Source organism: Hyperoodon ampullatus (assembly GCF_949752795.1).
Source record: "Hyperoodon ampullatus genome assembly, chromosome: 18".
Lineage (NCBI taxonomy): Eukaryota > Metazoa > Chordata > Mammalia > Artiodactyla > Ziphiidae > Hyperoodon > Hyperoodon ampullatus.
In genome coordinates this window covers 55,271,788-55,287,417 of record NC_136931.1, presented here as the reverse complement: position 1 = coordinate 55,287,417, position 15,630 = coordinate 55,271,788, and the positions used below count along the sequence as shown (strand labels likewise).

Below are 15,630 nucleotides of genomic sequence, written 5' to 3'. Positions count from 1 at the left end.
TCTTCCAGCTTCTGGTGGCTCCTCAAGATCCTTGGCTTGTGGTTGCATCACCCCAATCTCTGCTTCTGTCTTCACATCACCTTCTCCTCTGTCTCAAATCTCCCCCTGCCTTTCTTTTCCCTTTTTCTTGTTTTTAAGTTGAAGTATAGTTGATTTACAATATTCTGTTAGTTTCAGGTGTGCACAAAATGATTCAGTTAGATATATACATATGTATATATCTATGTAGATATATACATATGTATATATATCTATATTCTTTTCTCCTGATTCTTTTCCATTATTGTTTATTAGAAGATGTGGAATGTAGTTCCCTGTGCTATACAGTAAATCCCCGTTGTTTATCTATGCCTTTATTTTATAAGAACTTATCATTGGATTTAGGGTTCACCCAGACAATGTGGGATGATCTGATGTCAAGATCATTATCTTAATTACATCTCCAAAGACCCCTTTGCCAAATAAGGCCTTATTCACAGGTTCTGAGTGGGCATGTCTCTTTTTGCGGGGAGGGAGGCATCAGTCAACCCATGACATGTTGGGTGAGTTACTTCCTTCTCTGAGCCTCGGGGTTCTATCTGTATAATGGGGTTAATACTAACCCCCACCTGATGGGCAATTTTGAGGGTTAACAAAACCTAAAGAGTGCATGGTACAGCCCCAGTGTCTAGAAAACTCTCAGTCAGAGTGGCTTCCATTTATTTATTTGGTTGTGCCGGGTCTTAGTTGCGGCAGGCAGGCTCCTTAGTTGCAGCTCGCAGGCTCTTTAGTTGTGGCATGCATGTGGATCTAGTTCCCTGACCAGGGATCGAACCCAGGCCCCCTGTATTGGGAGCATGAGTCTTAACCGCTGCACCACCAGGGAAGTCCCTGGCTTCCATTTCTTACTGATTTATTTGTCTGTCAGAGCTGGGTTCTTCTGCTAGTCTTTTCCTGCCACTTCCCCATAGTCTCTGCACATATGTCTCCATTATATTTTCTCCATCCTTCTTTGCTTCCTTCCTGTATAACTCTGGGCAAGCCCTTTGAGACTTGGCTTACTCATCTGTAAAATGGGATAATAACATCTTCTCTTTCATAGAGAGGCTGTGATGATTACATGAGTCAGTTCATAGAAAGTGCTCAGAACTTTGCCTGGTATGTAGTAGGTACTTTATGTGCTGGCTGCTATTACTGTAATTATTATTTTTACTACTACTGCTTTGGTTTCCTTTGTCTTGACTCTTTTCCCTGTCTCCACAGCTCCCTCTGTCTTCAAGAGTCTCTCTTGACACATTCCTGCCATTCTGAATAAGTGTCTCACCAACCTCTAAGCCTCACGGGCCTTTAAGAGTCTGTCTCCTGGGCTTCCCTGGCGGCACAGTGGTTGAGAATCCACCTGCTGATGCAGGGGACACGGGTTCGTGCCCCGGTCCGGGAAGATCCCACATGCCACGGAGCGGCTGGGCCCGTGAGCCATGGCCGCTGAGCCTGTGCGTCCGGAGCCTGTGCTCCGCAACGGGAGAGGCCACAACAGTGAGAGCCCCCACGTACCACAAAAAAAGAAAAAGAGTCTGTCTCTCTCCATTCCTCTCTCTCTTCCTCTCCCCACCTGTGATGGTTTTAAAATAAGCCCACATTCTTTGATACCCCTCTGTTCAAGAGGAGGAGCTTAATCTCTTTCTCTTTGAATGTGGGCTAGACTTAGTGTTTCACCTCCAATGAATAGAATAAAGAAGTGATGGTGTCAGGAATTCCCTGGCGGTCCAGTGGTTAGGACTTGGCGCTTTCTGCTGGGGCCTGGGTTCAACCCCTGGTCAGGGAACTGGGATCCTGCAGGCTATGCAATGCAGCCAAAAAAAAAAAAAGGGATGGTGTGTGACTTTGGACATAGGTCATATAAGACACTGCTCTCTCTCTCTCTCTCTCTCTCTTTCCCTCTCTCTCTCCAATCACTCGCTCTGAGGGGGAAGCCAGCGGCCATGCTGTGAGGACACTCAAGCAGCCCTATGGAGGGGCTCACCTGGTGAGTAGCTGAGGCCTCTTGCCAAGCACCATGTACGTGAGCTTGGAAGTAATCTTCCAGCCCCATTCAAGCCTTCAGATGACTGCAGCCCTGGCCAATAGCTTACTGCACCTTCGTGAGAGACTCTGAGTTCTCTGTTGTTATCTGAGCCAGAGCCACCCAACTAAACTGCTCCAAAATTCCTACCCCTCAGAAACCATGAGATAATAAATATTTGTAGCTTTAAGCCACTGAGTTTTAAGATAATTTGTTATGTGACAAGGGATAATGAATATACCTTTCTTTCTCGTGTTTTCTCTGTCTCTCTGCATTTCTGACTCTCCGGGGTGTCTCCATCTCCCTCCATCACAGGTCCTTGAATGTCCATCTCCAATTCTCTATCCCTGAATGCTTCTGTGTTCCTGAATCCTCTTTAGTCTCATCCTTCATGTCAGCTGACCTGTTTCTGGGACTCTTTCCCCCTATCTGGGTCTCTCTGTCTCTGTCCATCTGTCTCTGTTCATACCTCTTTCTCTGCATGAGTGCGTCTCTTTATAGATGTGCATGTGTGTCTGCCTCGTTCTCTGTCTCCTCCTCTCTCTGCCCCTTGCTCTGGGTGTGTGATTCTCTGTCGCTCTGTCTTCAGATCCCTTTTTCTGTTTCTGTCTCTCCCCACACACCTCCTGCCTGGCATCTTGCTCTTCCATCTTTAACCTGGTATGTGGGACTCTCTCTCTCCTCTCTCTCTCTCTCTCTCTCTAGGTCTCTCTGCTTCTATCTCCAAGTTCGTGTGTCTACATCTGTCTCTCTGTGGGTCTCTGTATCTCTTTCTCTGCCTCCATCTGCATCTGTCTCCTTTTGCATTTTTTTCCCTGTCATTCTGGGGGGGTCTCCCTCTCTCTGTATCTCTCTCTCTTCTCGGTGTGTATTTGTTTCTGTATCTTCTTCATTCAATGTATGTAAGTCTCTCTGTCTCTCTCTCTCTCCTGCCGCCGCCACCTCCCCCAGCAACCCCCCAACAGCCCCAGCCTTCCCTCTCATCTCTACCCTGCATCTCCCTCCACCACGGCTCTCCGTACCCATCTCAGGCTCCCCTTCCCTTCCCAAACCTCCTCCACTCTTCCCTGACCTCACCTCTGCTCTCTCTTCTCTGCCTTCCCGGCTCCTCCAGCCTCTCTCTCCCTCTCCAAGTCTCTGCCTCCCCCTCCTGGCCAGCCGCCCACATCGCGCGCCAGTCTCCCAGGGGATCCCCCAGCCGGGTTATAAGGGAGCCCCTGGCGGAGGCCTGAGTGATGCATTGGGCGGGGGGCTGCAGGCACTGCAGGCTCCCACCTGGGTCCCCGCGAGCTGGGAGACGGCGGATCCTCCGGGGCCAGCGGCCCTGAGCGGGAAGACATCCGAGGACTCTCCCAGCTCCACCTTAAACGCCCCCCTTCCCCCTTCTGCGGAGGATGGAAACTGCAGGCTCTTGGGCCCCAGGTGTCCGGGCCACCCCCGCCCCCATGGCCCCAGCGCGGCCGGGAGCTGGGGACCATCCCCCCAACGACCCCTCCATCCTGCCCCTGGGGCACCCCCCCCACACACACCCACGCCAGCCCGAGGAGGAGGGTCCTCTGCTGTGAGAGCTCCCCCAGCCCCAAACAACGACAGAAAAATTAAATAACAGCAAGAGAGAGAAGAGAGGGAGGGGGAGGAGGGAGGAAGGGAGGAGAGAGGAGAGAGAGACGGAGAAACAGAAGAGGCAGGAGAGGAGGAGGTGGGGAGAGGGAGAGGAGCTGGAGGCCGAGAGGGAGCGAGGGAGGAGGAGAAGGAGGGGAGAGAAGCGGGATGGAGGTATGGAGTTAGGTGGCTTGCGAGAGCGTAATGAAGAGGGGGGTGTGGATTAGAAACCCAGAGGTAACCCGAGGGAGAAGCAGAAGGCAGAGAGAGGAGTAGGAAGATCGGGAGGTAGAGGGAGAAGGAGGCTTCGGGAAAAGAGGAGAGGAAGGGGAGGCATAGAGAGGGAGGAGAGGAGAGCGGAGTAGGGGCGTGGGGGCGTCTCAGTCCCCGGCTGCCTCAGTAACTGGGGAACTGGGACTCCCTGTGGGTAGGAGAGGAAGGCTGGAAGTCCGGAGGGGTCGGGGTTCCACAAAGAGAGGAAGAAGCTGAGAGAGGGCGGGCCAGGGCATTGGGAAGGGGTCGCCCCGAGGCCTCCCGGGGATGGGGGGTGCAACTCGTCTGAACGCCCCTCGAGCGCTGCTACTCTGGGCCGCACTGGGGGCGGCAGGTAAGGCCTGGGGGGTTGGGGCAGGAGCCCCTGACTGGGGTGGGGGAGGGGTGCCAAGGAGAGGGGTTCAGGCTGCTCTCTCTCCAGCTCACATCGGACCCGCACCTGACCCCGAGGACTGGTGGAGCTACAAGGATAATCTCCAGGGAAACTTCGTGCCAGGTGCAGCCAGGGCGGGGACCCAGGAGTCTGGGCTGCCGGGCGCTTTCTTCCTGAGACCCAGCCCCCTCCCCCCAGGACGCAGAAGTCCCATCCCCTTCCTCCCTCCCTCAGGAGGCCCAGCTTCTGAACCCGAGGGGCTCAGCATGGGACATTATACATTAGCATTGCAAGTAGTGAGTGGGAGGGAGTGGAAGGTAAGGGAGCTTGGGGCTGGAGAAGTGTGTGTGTTTCCTGGGAAAGAGGCAGGTAGGTCCTGGCTCCTACTGAGAACCAGAGGTTCAGTGGCCCTGTTGCCCACCTCGTCCAGCCCTCTCTTGCAATTCCTTCTCCCCATTACATTCATTATCCGGCTGTGGGACGAGACCAAAAGAACTACAACTCCCATGGGCTCTGGGGTAGGCAGGCACTGGATGGGTAGGCTGGCAGTCTCAGGGCCTGCTGGGAGTTGTAGTTCCTTCCCCAATGACAATTTAAGATAGGTTTGATCAAAGAGACTTGGAGGTGTTGGGGGGGGGCGGGGCGGTCCTTAGGAAACTCCTCTAAGATTCTTCTAGGACCCAGGATTCTGGATCCCAGCCCCCTCCTCCCTCAAAGCCAGGAGTCCAGATTCCCAGCGCTTCGTCTCCTGGGATCCAAGGAGTCCAGACCACAGCCTTCCCAGCAGATCCCAGCCTTGGGATCCAGTCCATATTTCTGACTCCCTTTCCTCCCTGCCCCACTCCTGCTCCCAGGGCCTCCCTTCTGGGGCCTGGTGAACGCAGCCTGGAGTCTGTGTGCTGTGGGGAAGCGACAGAGCCCCGTGGATGTGGAGCTGAAGAGGGTCCTTTATGACCCCTTTCTGCCCCCGCTGAGACTCAGCACAGGGGGAGAGAAGGTAAGGGGCCTGGAGGGTGGGGTTACCGAATCCACTGGGGCTGGGCCTGACTGGAGGTGGGGGGTAGGGCTTTCAGTTGGGAGGCTAGCCTTGGGGAAGGAGGCCTACAACACAATGGGTGGAGAGGAGGCTACTTACACTCCACAGTGGATCACCAATTGTTCCCTCCTCAAACATGGCTCCTGGTCTTCCCATCTCTTAGAATCAGTGGTAAAACAGACTCAGTGTGCCAGGCACTGTTTTCAAACTTGATAAATCCTCTAATTTTCACAACAACCCCATGAAATAGGTACAATTTTTATCCTTATTTTATGGATGCAGAAACTCAGGCACAGAGAGGTTAAGTTAATTACCTGAAGTCAAACAGCTACAGAGTGCCAGGGCTGGGATTCAAACCTAGGCAGTGTGGTCCCAGAATCCATGCTCTTGCCTGCTTTGCAATACCATTTCTTTTTTGGCCGCGCCCCGCGGCACGTGGGATCTTGCTTCCCCGACCAGGGATCGAACCTGCACCCCCTGCACTGGAAGCGCAGAGTCTTAACCACTGGACCACCAGGGAAGTCCCACAATACCATTTCTTATAAGAGGTGGCACTACCTTTCACTCAGCCAAAAGTCTCAGAGCTATTTCCCATCCCATTTCCTCCCTCACTCCCATTTCCCATCCATGTCCTTTCTAGTCTCCTTGCTAAACAGCATTTCACTTCTTGTCCCTCTACTGCTCCCACCATCATCTTGCACCTGGACTGGTGCCATAGCCTCCTTGCTGGCCTGCTTCTCTGCCTCCTGCAATCCTTTCTCCATCCCACAGCTAGAGAGACGTTTAAAAACACAGACCAGATCATACCACTCTCTCCTACTCAAAACTCTTCTATTAGGACAAGTAATAATAGCACACACTTACACAGTACTTAGCATGTGCCTGGCACTGTGCCAAGTGTGTTATATACATTCAGTTATTTAAATAAAAATACAAAACACCCCATCATTGCCCACAAGGCTGTGCACCATCTGGCTCCCATCACCACTCTCTCCTTTGCTCACTGGGCTCTGGTCCCACTGGCTTCTTCACTGTCACTAAAATAGGCCATCTCAGGGCTTTGCACTGACTGTTCTCCCTTCTGGAATGCCATTCTCCCTGCTCCTTGCAACTAACCCCTCCTTATCCTTCAGGTCTCCATTCAAATGTCACTTCCTCATGGAAGCCTTTCTTGACACCCCACCCCCATCCCAATCTATGGGTCATCCCCCCATTTTTTGGCTGTGCTGCTTGCAGGATCTCAGTTCCCCGAGCAGGGATTGAACCCAAACCCTGGCAGTGAAAGCACAGAGTCCTAACCACTAGACTCCCAAGGAATTCCCTGGGTTTCCTATTATACTTTATCAGAACTCCCAGTTCTCCCCAGTGTGAGCACAGGATGTAATTAACTAAGCATTTACTTATATGATTCAGAATTTATTGTCTGTCTCTCCTCCACTGGAGCAGAAGCTCCATGAGGCCCAGAATTTTTGTCTACTTGCTCATTGCTCTCTTCCTGGCATCCATGGCACATAGTAGCAGCTCAATAAATATTTGTTAATTAAATTCACCACTATTGAGCACCTACCATGGACCAGCCCAGAGTCTGGAAAGACATTAGTGTTCAGACTATGCTGAATGATTAAATGTTTGTTGGCAGAGGGAAATGTACGAATGGAAAACAGTAGGGAAAAGGTCTTCTCTCTGCATCCCTATGAAGGCCTCCACCTCTCCCACAGCTCCGGGGAACCCTGTACAACACCGGTCGCCATGTCTCCTTCCTGCCTGCACCCCGGCCTGTGGTCAATGTGTCTGGGGGGCCCCTCCTCTATAGCCACCGACTCAGTGAACTGCGGCTGCTATTTGGAGCGCGTGATGGAGCTGGCTCTGAACACCAGATCAACCACCAGGGTTTCTCTGCTGAGGTGATGCCTGCTAACCTCTGACCCTTGACCTTCACCCTGAGTCGACCCAATTCCTCCCACCTCACCCTCCTCTTAACGCCTCATCCCATCCTCCTCCACAGAACTACCCCCCCCAACCCTGAACACTAATCCTTAACCTGACTTGGGACCCCAAAGGCCCAGAACTGCACCCATTGCCCATTCTGTCCCCCCTGTCTGCCAGGGGACCCCACTCTCTGTGCTCCCCTCGCAGGTGCAGCTCATCCACTTCAACCAAGAACTCTACGGGAACCTCAGCACCGCCTCCCGGGGCCCCAATGGTCTGGCCATTCTCAGCCTCTTTGTCAATGTGAGCCCAGGCAAGATTCGGAGGGAGGGAGGGGCTGGAACCTGGGGTCTGAGAAGAGGGAGGCTGGAAGGCCCAGACTCCAGGGTCCTAGGGGAGGAAGGGGTTGGGGGCTTGGACTTCCGGGTTCCTATCTCCTCACCTCATACCTCCACACAGGTGGCTGGTAGCTCAAACCCATTCCTTAGCCGCCTCCTTAACCGTGACACCATCACCCGCATCTCCTACAAGAGTAAGTCCCTGGGCATTGGAGGGTGGAGAGGGTGGGGGTGGGGTGTGCACATAGGGGAGTTGAGCAGGGGCACCCCTCTTCACTCTGACCTGATATTCCCGCAGATGATGCCTACTTTCTTCAAGACCTGAGCCTGGAGCTCCTGTTCCCCGAATCCTTTGGCTTCATCACCTATCAGGGCTCTCTCAGCACCCCACCCTGCTCGGAGACTGTTACCTGGATCCTCATTGACAGGGCCCTAAATATCACCTCCCTCCAGGTGACCCTGGCAGCCCATTGTCCCCTCCCTGCCACCCCCAACCCGTTCCTTGGCCTGGGTGTCCCCTTGCCTCACCTACCCTCCTACCCCCGGTTGACAGGGAACTGGAGGGGATTCGAGAATCTGACAACCCTGGAGCGTCTGGTGGGGGCCGAGCAAGACCCCGCCCACCCGCTCTCGGGGGCGGGGCTTCCTGCGTGACGCCACCAGATCCGTTCATTATTCACTCCCAGTTTCCCACCCCCCTTCCACGGCAGATGCACTCCCTGAGACTCCTGAGCCAGAATCCTCCGTCCCAGATCTTCCAGAGCCTCAGCGGTAACGGCCGGCCCCTGCAGCCCTTGGCCCACAGGGCCTTGAGGGGCAACAGGGACCCCCGGCACCCCGAGAGGCGCTGCCGAGGCCCCAACTACCGCCTGCATGGTATGATCCAGTCTGCACCCCCTCCACGTCTTGGTCTAACCCGCCTATATGTCTCCCCTTGGTGTCTCAATATGATACAGTCCTACCCCACTCTGCTGCTCTGTATGATCCAGCCTCTTGAGCTCTCACTCGCTCTTTCTCCCTTCCCCCTTTGTGTCAAAGTGGTACAGCCCACCTCCCGGTCATTGACCATTGCTGGTCCATGATTTGTCTTCTTCGCTGCTTGCAACTTGGTGTATAACCCGAGCCCCCTGGTTTCCTTATGGTACGATCAAGTACTGGTCCGTGGTGCCTATTACTATGGCTTTCCGAAATGGTACAGCCCGAATCCTTTTCCCTGTTTTCATGTGGTACAACCCACCTCCCTTACTGAGGAACAGCATGGTACAATCCCCTTTCCCCCCCACTGCCTCCTCGTGGTTCAGCCCAGTGATCTAACGTCTACCTCTCTGGCTTCTCAACATGGTACAGCCCATACCCCCCCACCATGAATACCTTCCCGTAGTTCCACCTAATGCTGAAACCGGATGTCCCTATTCCACCTTCCTGCTGCCTCCCTATGGTTCAGCCCAGTGCAGTACAACTGACCATTTCCCCCAGCTTCTCAACCTGGTACATTCCGGTTCCCCCTTCGCAGCCCTCCCTGTGGTAGAGCCCCGGGCGGCCCCCCCATCCCCGCCCCCTGCATGCTCCCTTCAGGGTCCATCCTATCGTGCCCTAAACTAACGCCCCCCACCCGTGTCATCTTACAGTGGATGGTACCCCCCATGGTCGCTGAGACTCCCCATCGAGGATCGCGCCTGCCTTTCCCAAGCCTCCCCACAAGGCGAGGGGAGTCACCCCCAAAACAAAGCTATTAAAGGGACAGAATACTTCCTGTATCTCAGTGGTCTGATTCTAGGGGCGGCGAGGAAATATTTGGGTATTAAAGAATAGCAGCCTTCTTCTAGAAACCAATCTCCCTCTTCCTAAACCCCACTACTCGGTTTTTTGGCTTCCCGTTTCCCCAGTCATGTGGATTCGCGGCTCCTTTAAGCGGCTCTTCTCCCCTCCCACCCCTTTACCCACCCTCCCCGTCAGGCAGCACGCGCAAAGCCATGTGCTTCCCCCTTCCGTCTGCCTCATTGGCCCAAACTGGGTCACGGTCCCGCCCCCAGTGCCGTCTCCCATTGGGTGAATGTAGGTCAGGGTCCCGCCTCCCTCCAAAAGGCAAGGTAACTTCACGCACTGAGACCCTCTCTCGCACTCCCAGGACTTGGCGGATCCAGGGGTCCCATTGGCTGTGCGTCTCGAGGGGTCAAGACGCCATTGGCCCGCGCTTTCAGCCGGAGGGAGGCACGCGGCTGGGGTGCAAGGCCGGAGTCGGGCGGGGGCCGAGAGGAGGGGTGCGCTCTGTGGCGTCGGGTGTTTTGGTTTGGCTTTTTTTTTTTTTTTTCCGCGAAAGAAGTTTGCTTTGGCCACGCCTCAAGGCAGCCGCCTCCTCCTGCCCTCTCCCCGGCCCTCCGCGCACACCTCTTGGTGCAGATTGCAAAGCTCCTTGCTTGGAGAGGGCTGCAGATTTTGCAAGAGCCAGGCTCACCCACCTTGTAGAAGGAGCGCCTTGTGTCCCCTTGAACCCTCGGTTGCAAAGAGCCGGCTGCCTGATTTGATCAGCCCCTCACCCAGACTGTATGGTCTCCTGGGACCCTCTTGAGTTGCACGTTTCTGCACCGAGGACTGCAAATCCCCGTCGCTCCTAGGATTTGCAGTGTTCTGGATACTGGAGGCTTGCAAGCTACGCTCGCCCGCCCCTGGGCAGACACTCGCTCGAACCACAGGAGTGTGCTGCTGACTGGCAAGCCAGCTGTTCGCCTCTCCATGAACCCGTGAGCCTGCGGGCAGGTGCCGGGCGATGGCGCGGCCCGTGAGCGACAGGACTCCGGCCCCCCTGCTGCTGGGCAGCCCGACCGGGGCCCCCCCTGGCGGGGGAGCGCTGCTTGGGCTGCGGAGCCTTCTGCAGGGGACCAGCAAGCCCAAAGAGCCAGCCAGCTGTGAGTTCTAGCCCCCATCTCGCCCAACTCAGACACCCTGCTCCCTTAGTGCCGGGAGGGTCCACAGCTACCTCCTACGTGCCAAGAGCCCATCCTCCCAACCTTTATCTACCCAAATATTGTACTTAGGTGTTTAGGCCCCTAGATCCCTCAGCACCCAGGACCCAAAAGTACCGGTTCTCATGCCTGTCCACTCCCAGGACTCAAGACTCTAGGCCCCAGCCCCCTCTTCCTTTTGGTTCCGAGAGTCTGGACCCCTGGGGTCCAGGGAGAAGGGAGGGGGGGTGTGTCGGATGCTCACACGGTTGTTACACGGGCTTGGGCGGGGCCTCCTGGGGTCACATGGAGTCTAGGGATGAGGAATGTGCCCCAGGAATAGAGCCCCTTCCTGCCCCTTAGAGTGTGGGGGCAGGGAGGAGGGGGTACAGTGAGCAGAGAGTGGGGGGGTTGTAGATTACAGAGGAATTAACAGAGCTGTCATTTTTTAAATCTCTCCTGCCCAACCCTCCACCTACCTCTGTCTGAACTTCCATCCCCCTTCTGTGTCTCTATCCCTTCCTGGGTCTCTGTCCCCATCTCTCTCTTTGCGTCCCTGTCATCCCCTCTTCCTGAGTCTCTCTTCCTCTCTATCCCTTTCTCGGTCCGCCGCCCCCGTCTCTGTCTTTTCTCTCTGGGTCTCTCTCCCTCTCTGAGCCTCTGTCCCCTCCTCTCTCTGGGTCTTTGCCCTCCCTCCCGGGTCCCTCCCCCACTTCCCTCCTGTCCCCCCTCTCTCTGGATCTCTGCGGTGTGGGGCTCCATCCCCTCGTTCCTCGTGTCTCTCTCCTCTCGGAGTCGCTTCTTCATCTCCGTCTTTCTCCTCCTCCCCACCCTGCCCGCTCTTTCCCTGACCCGCAGGTCTGCTGAAGGAAAAGGAGCGCAAGGCGGCCCCGCCGGCAGCCACGGTCCCCGGGCCGGGCCTGGAGCCAGCGGGACCGGCGGATGCCTCAGCTGGGGCGGTAGTGGGCGGCGGGTCCCCACGGGGACGCCCGGGGGCTGCGCCCGGCCCGGGTCTGTTGGCGCCGCTACTGTGGGAGCGGACGCTGCCGTTCGGCGACGTGGAGTACGTGGACCTGGACGCCTTCCTGCTGGAGCATGGGCTCCCTCCCAGCCCGCCGCCCCCCGGCGGCCCGTCGCCAGCGCCCTCGCCCGTGCGCACACCTGCACCCTCCCCGGGGCCCGGCTCCTGCGGCTCGGCTTCCCCTCGCTCCTCGCCCGGGCACGCCCCCGCCCGGGCTGCCCTCGGGGCCGCCGGCGGCCACCGCGCAGGTGCGACGGCTGGGGCGGGACAGGGCCCTGGTTGGGCGGGGCTTGGACTCCAGAGGGCGGGGCTGTGAGAATCTGGGGGTCAGGACGGTGGGACTGGGGCTGCATGCCCGAATTCCGGGTCCCCTAATCGGGAGATGTCGGGAGAGGAGTCCGGATTCTGTGTCCCCTAATGGATCAGGGACTGTGTATCCTGGATCTGTAGGAGATGAGGGACTTGGGACCCCAAGTTCCAGGAAGCCTGCCCAGTGGTGAGGTCGTGTGAATTTTTACGTGGGACGTGAGGACAAAGGCTCTGGATACTCGAGGAGTAGGGATTGGGATCCCAGAACACTGGAGTTATTTACTGGGGAGTGGACTGCACCCCAGAATCTGGACCCGGAGGCGGTGGAACTGGGGTAGGACCGGAAATCCTAGGCCCTCTACGAGGGAGGAAGACGAGGAGCGGACACAGACTTCTGTTTCCCCAGGACAAAAGGGACTGGCAGCCCTGCCTCCTCGGCCCCACCCCCCAGTGGAGAGGGTCTGGCGCCCCGGGTCCCGGCATCCTTCAGAAGGGACCTTCATCCTGGGTCTTCCATTGGGGCAAGGACCGAGCTTTCTATATTCCTGTGGTAGGGGCTTGGGGTCCCAGAATCGTGTATATCCTAGTGGCGAGGACGTTTGGAGCCTGAGAATATCGAGGGGGTCGGTTCTCGAGTGTTCCCTAGAGAGCAGAGGGATCTGGATCCTTGGCGCTTGAGAGGTTCGAGCTGGGAGACCCCAGGGAGCAAGAGGAAAGGTGTGCTCCCTCTGGCACCTTGGGGTAGCCAGGGCGGACTGCAGGTCGGGGATTCCTGGACATACCTGCTCCTGGTCCGACCTCCGGGCAGGACCAGGGCCCTCCCCTTCCCAGTCGCACATTCCCGCGCCACGTGAGTCCTCTCCTCCCTCCTCCGTGCTTCGTGCTTCGCGCACGCGCGGTCACGCGGGAGGGGGCGGGACTGGGGAAACAGGAGGGCGCCCGTGGCGGCAGGGGGGCGGGGCGGGAAAGCAGGCGCCAGCACGTGACTCGGCCCTGAACCTGTGTCCTCAGTTGGCCCCAGCTGGCTCTCTCTTAAAGGTACAGGCCGCTCTTACGCTTGAACCAACCTGGAACCTCAGAGCCCTGTATGCTTCTTGTCCCTAACTCTTTGGACTTATTAGCTCTTAAGGAGCTAACTTGAGGTCTTTTCGGTGCATTAAATTCCTTTTCCCTGAACAGCCGGGGGTCTAGGCTTTGGTTGGGGATTCAGTTAAGAAGGGTAGGACTATAGGGAAGGAAGCTAACACTGTAACTCTGAAGTCCTGAGGTTTTAGAAGCAATAATTCAGGTTCCTGTGCTACTTAGGGCAAGTCACGTGTGATTGGGCCTCAGTTTTCCTGTGTGTAAAAGTGGAGCTGGTTTCATGATTTCTAAGCATCTTTGTGGCTTAAGGAACCTTCATATTTTATATTAGGGAGGTTGATCCCTGGCGGGCTTTATGTTAAACCCCATAAGGGCCTTCCTTGTGGTGGATATGATACCTGAGCAGGGGGTAGCCTCTGGGAACCCCCTCCCCAAAATAAATACGCACTCAGGCGGCACATTCTATTTCCCCAAGGCCTGACCTCTCGGGATACACCCAGCCCTGTGGACCCAGACACGGTGGAGGTGCTGATGACCTTTGAACCTGACCCAGCTGATTTAGCCCTGTCAAGCATTCCCGGCCATGAGACCTTTGACCCTCGGAGACATCGCTTCTCAGAGGAGGAACTTAAGCCCCAGCCAATCATGAAGAAGGCACGGAAGATCCAGGTGCCAGAGGAGCAGAAGGTGGGCATTGCTGGGTGTAGGACACAGGCTTCATGGGTGCTGGCTCCACGGCCAGGGGTGGCCCTCTCTTTAGTCAGACCTGGGTTTCTCACTTGGGATTAGCTCTCCCATTCTCCTAACCTACAGCCAAGGACCAGTCCTCCTTGGCCAGGGGCTGCACAGGGACAGAGGTTTGGGCTTGAGATTTGTGAAAAACCGTATCACTGTGGGATTCAGACTCAGCCAGCACTGCTGGGACCAGTTTTACAGGCTTGGAGCTTCTCCTATCGGTTGGACCCAACACCCTCATTGGGGCAGGCTTCAGGCTCTACCAGGCCCAGTTGCTAAGGATAGCATCCTTTAGGAATGTGATATCAGCTTGTTTCTTCTGAGCAGCCAACTAGGCAGGGGTTGGTCCTTTAATCTCTGATCTGGGGCATCCTTCAGGGCAATTGCATCTGCCTAGGATGAAGACTTTGCCAGCCCCTCTAGGCCTTGTTTTCTGGACTTACTGTTAAGAGGCCTCAGGTTCTCATTAGCGGCCAGGGCCACATTCTGATTTGGGGTGCTTTGGGCAGTGACTGCATCTCTCTAGCATTCTGTCTTTGTCAGTTCTGGGTTCTTCCCTAACAAGAAGTACCTGGGTTTGTCTCACAAGACTTTGGCATGTCCTTGTGTAAGACGCAACTACTTGAAGCAGTGAGTACTGGCCTGTAAACCAAATCTAGACCAGTGGTTTCTCTTGCCATGAAGCCCTGTTGCTAGGGAGTGGGTTTACCCTAGCAAGCAGGGACTAGGCTTTAATGAAATGGGGATGGAGGGGCATCTTTCAGAGCTCTGGGTGGTCCTTGTACTAAGGAGTGGTCCTCCTCCACAGCCAAATTCCAGGACTGGAGAACTCTAAACATAATGGTGTGGGGAGGTCTCAGGATAGACCCCTTTGCAACCGGGGACTGTTGGGGAGGAGGCAGCTCCCTGGCCTCTATTCAAAGCCAGTGGGTCAGAGACTGGCTGTGGTCATTGGGACCACTTACACCTCACTTTTGTTTGCTGAGGAGGGGTGAGGTTGCCTTGGCAGCAAGGTCAAAAGGGCCCAGCTCTGAGAGGATTTTATGGGACACCAAACCCCATCACTAGGGAACCTAGGCTTTCCTTAGCAACCAGGATCTGGAAAGGTGATGTATAGGGCAGTGCTTTTCAATGGGAGAAGTCTTCAGACCCTGAAGGTCTTGTTGCTAGGGAACAAGAATCCTTAGCAAACCAGGAGCTAACTGCAGGCCTTTTGTCAAGTGAGAAGAGCTTGGGCCTGCTCTGCACAGTGGAGACTTGAAGCTCAGTTGCTTGGGGTGGGAGGCTATCTCACGCCTTAGCTGTTGCTAGGGGCCTGCTGTGCATAGCATCCGGGGCCCTAGAAGGCCAGACCCTTGGGTACCCATTCAGGGGAGATCGGGTATCCTTTAGGCCCCACTGCTGGGTGAGAAGCAGCCCGGGGTGTGGCGGGGAGGTTTCTTAGGTGCACTCTGGTTCTTGAAGTCAGAAGCAAAGCTGTTCCTCCCTTCTCTCGCTGGGCCGGGGCCCCTCTGGACCTCAGTGCTTTCCCACCCATCCAGGATGAGAAGTATTGGAGCCGGCGGTACAAGAATAACGAGGCAGCCAAGCGGTCCCGCGACGCCCGGAGGCTCAAGGAGAACCAGATATCGGTGCGGGCGGCCTTCCTGGAGAAGGAGAACGCCCTGCTACGGCAGGAGGTGGTGGCCGTGCGCCAGGAGCTGTCCCACTACCGCGCCGTGCTGTCCCGCTACCAGGCCCAGCACGGAGCCCTGTGAGGCCGCCCCCCACCCCAACGGGCGGAGCGCTCCTCCGCCTCGCTCAGACTTGCGCCCTGACACCCTTTTCCCTCCCCGCCCTGTGGCCCACGGGCCGGCCAGCTGGGTGCCCCAGGGATGTGATGATGCAGATAAATACATTTATATTTTTAAGAAAAAGTGAGCCTCCCCGCTCCCTCGCGGGGGCGGGG

The 15,630-nt window shown here is 56.2% G+C and overlaps 2 protein-coding genes across 2 annotated transcripts; both read left to right on the top strand.

The window, feature by feature from the left end:
- Positions 1-4,183: 4,183 nt before the first annotated feature.
- CA11 (carbonic anhydrase 11) lies at positions 4,184-9,349 on the top strand (the record flags this gene model as incomplete). Its single annotated transcript, XM_079723686.1, has 9 exons — positions 4,184-4,250; positions 4,338-4,412; positions 5,144-5,286; positions 7,044-7,229; positions 7,462-7,557; positions 7,714-7,786; positions 7,891-8,045; positions 8,303-8,468; positions 9,221-9,349. The coding sequence occupies 9 exons, from the start codon at positions 4,184-4,186 to the stop codon at positions 9,244-9,246; spliced, it is 987 nt and encodes a 328-aa protein (XP_079579812.1). The 3' UTR covers positions 9,247-9,349.
- A 1,010-nt stretch (positions 9,350-10,359) lies between these two features.
- Positions 10,360-15,598, top strand: DBP (D-box binding PAR bZIP transcription factor; the record flags this gene model as incomplete). The annotated part of the gene is made up of 4 exons (XM_079723548.1): positions 10,360-10,498; positions 11,393-11,803; positions 13,423-13,634; positions 15,224-15,598. The coding sequence occupies 4 exons, from the start codon at positions 10,360-10,362 to the stop codon at positions 15,437-15,439; spliced, it is 978 nt and encodes a 325-aa protein (XP_079579674.1). The 3' UTR covers positions 15,440-15,598.
- Positions 15,599-15,630: the final 32 nt, after the last annotated feature.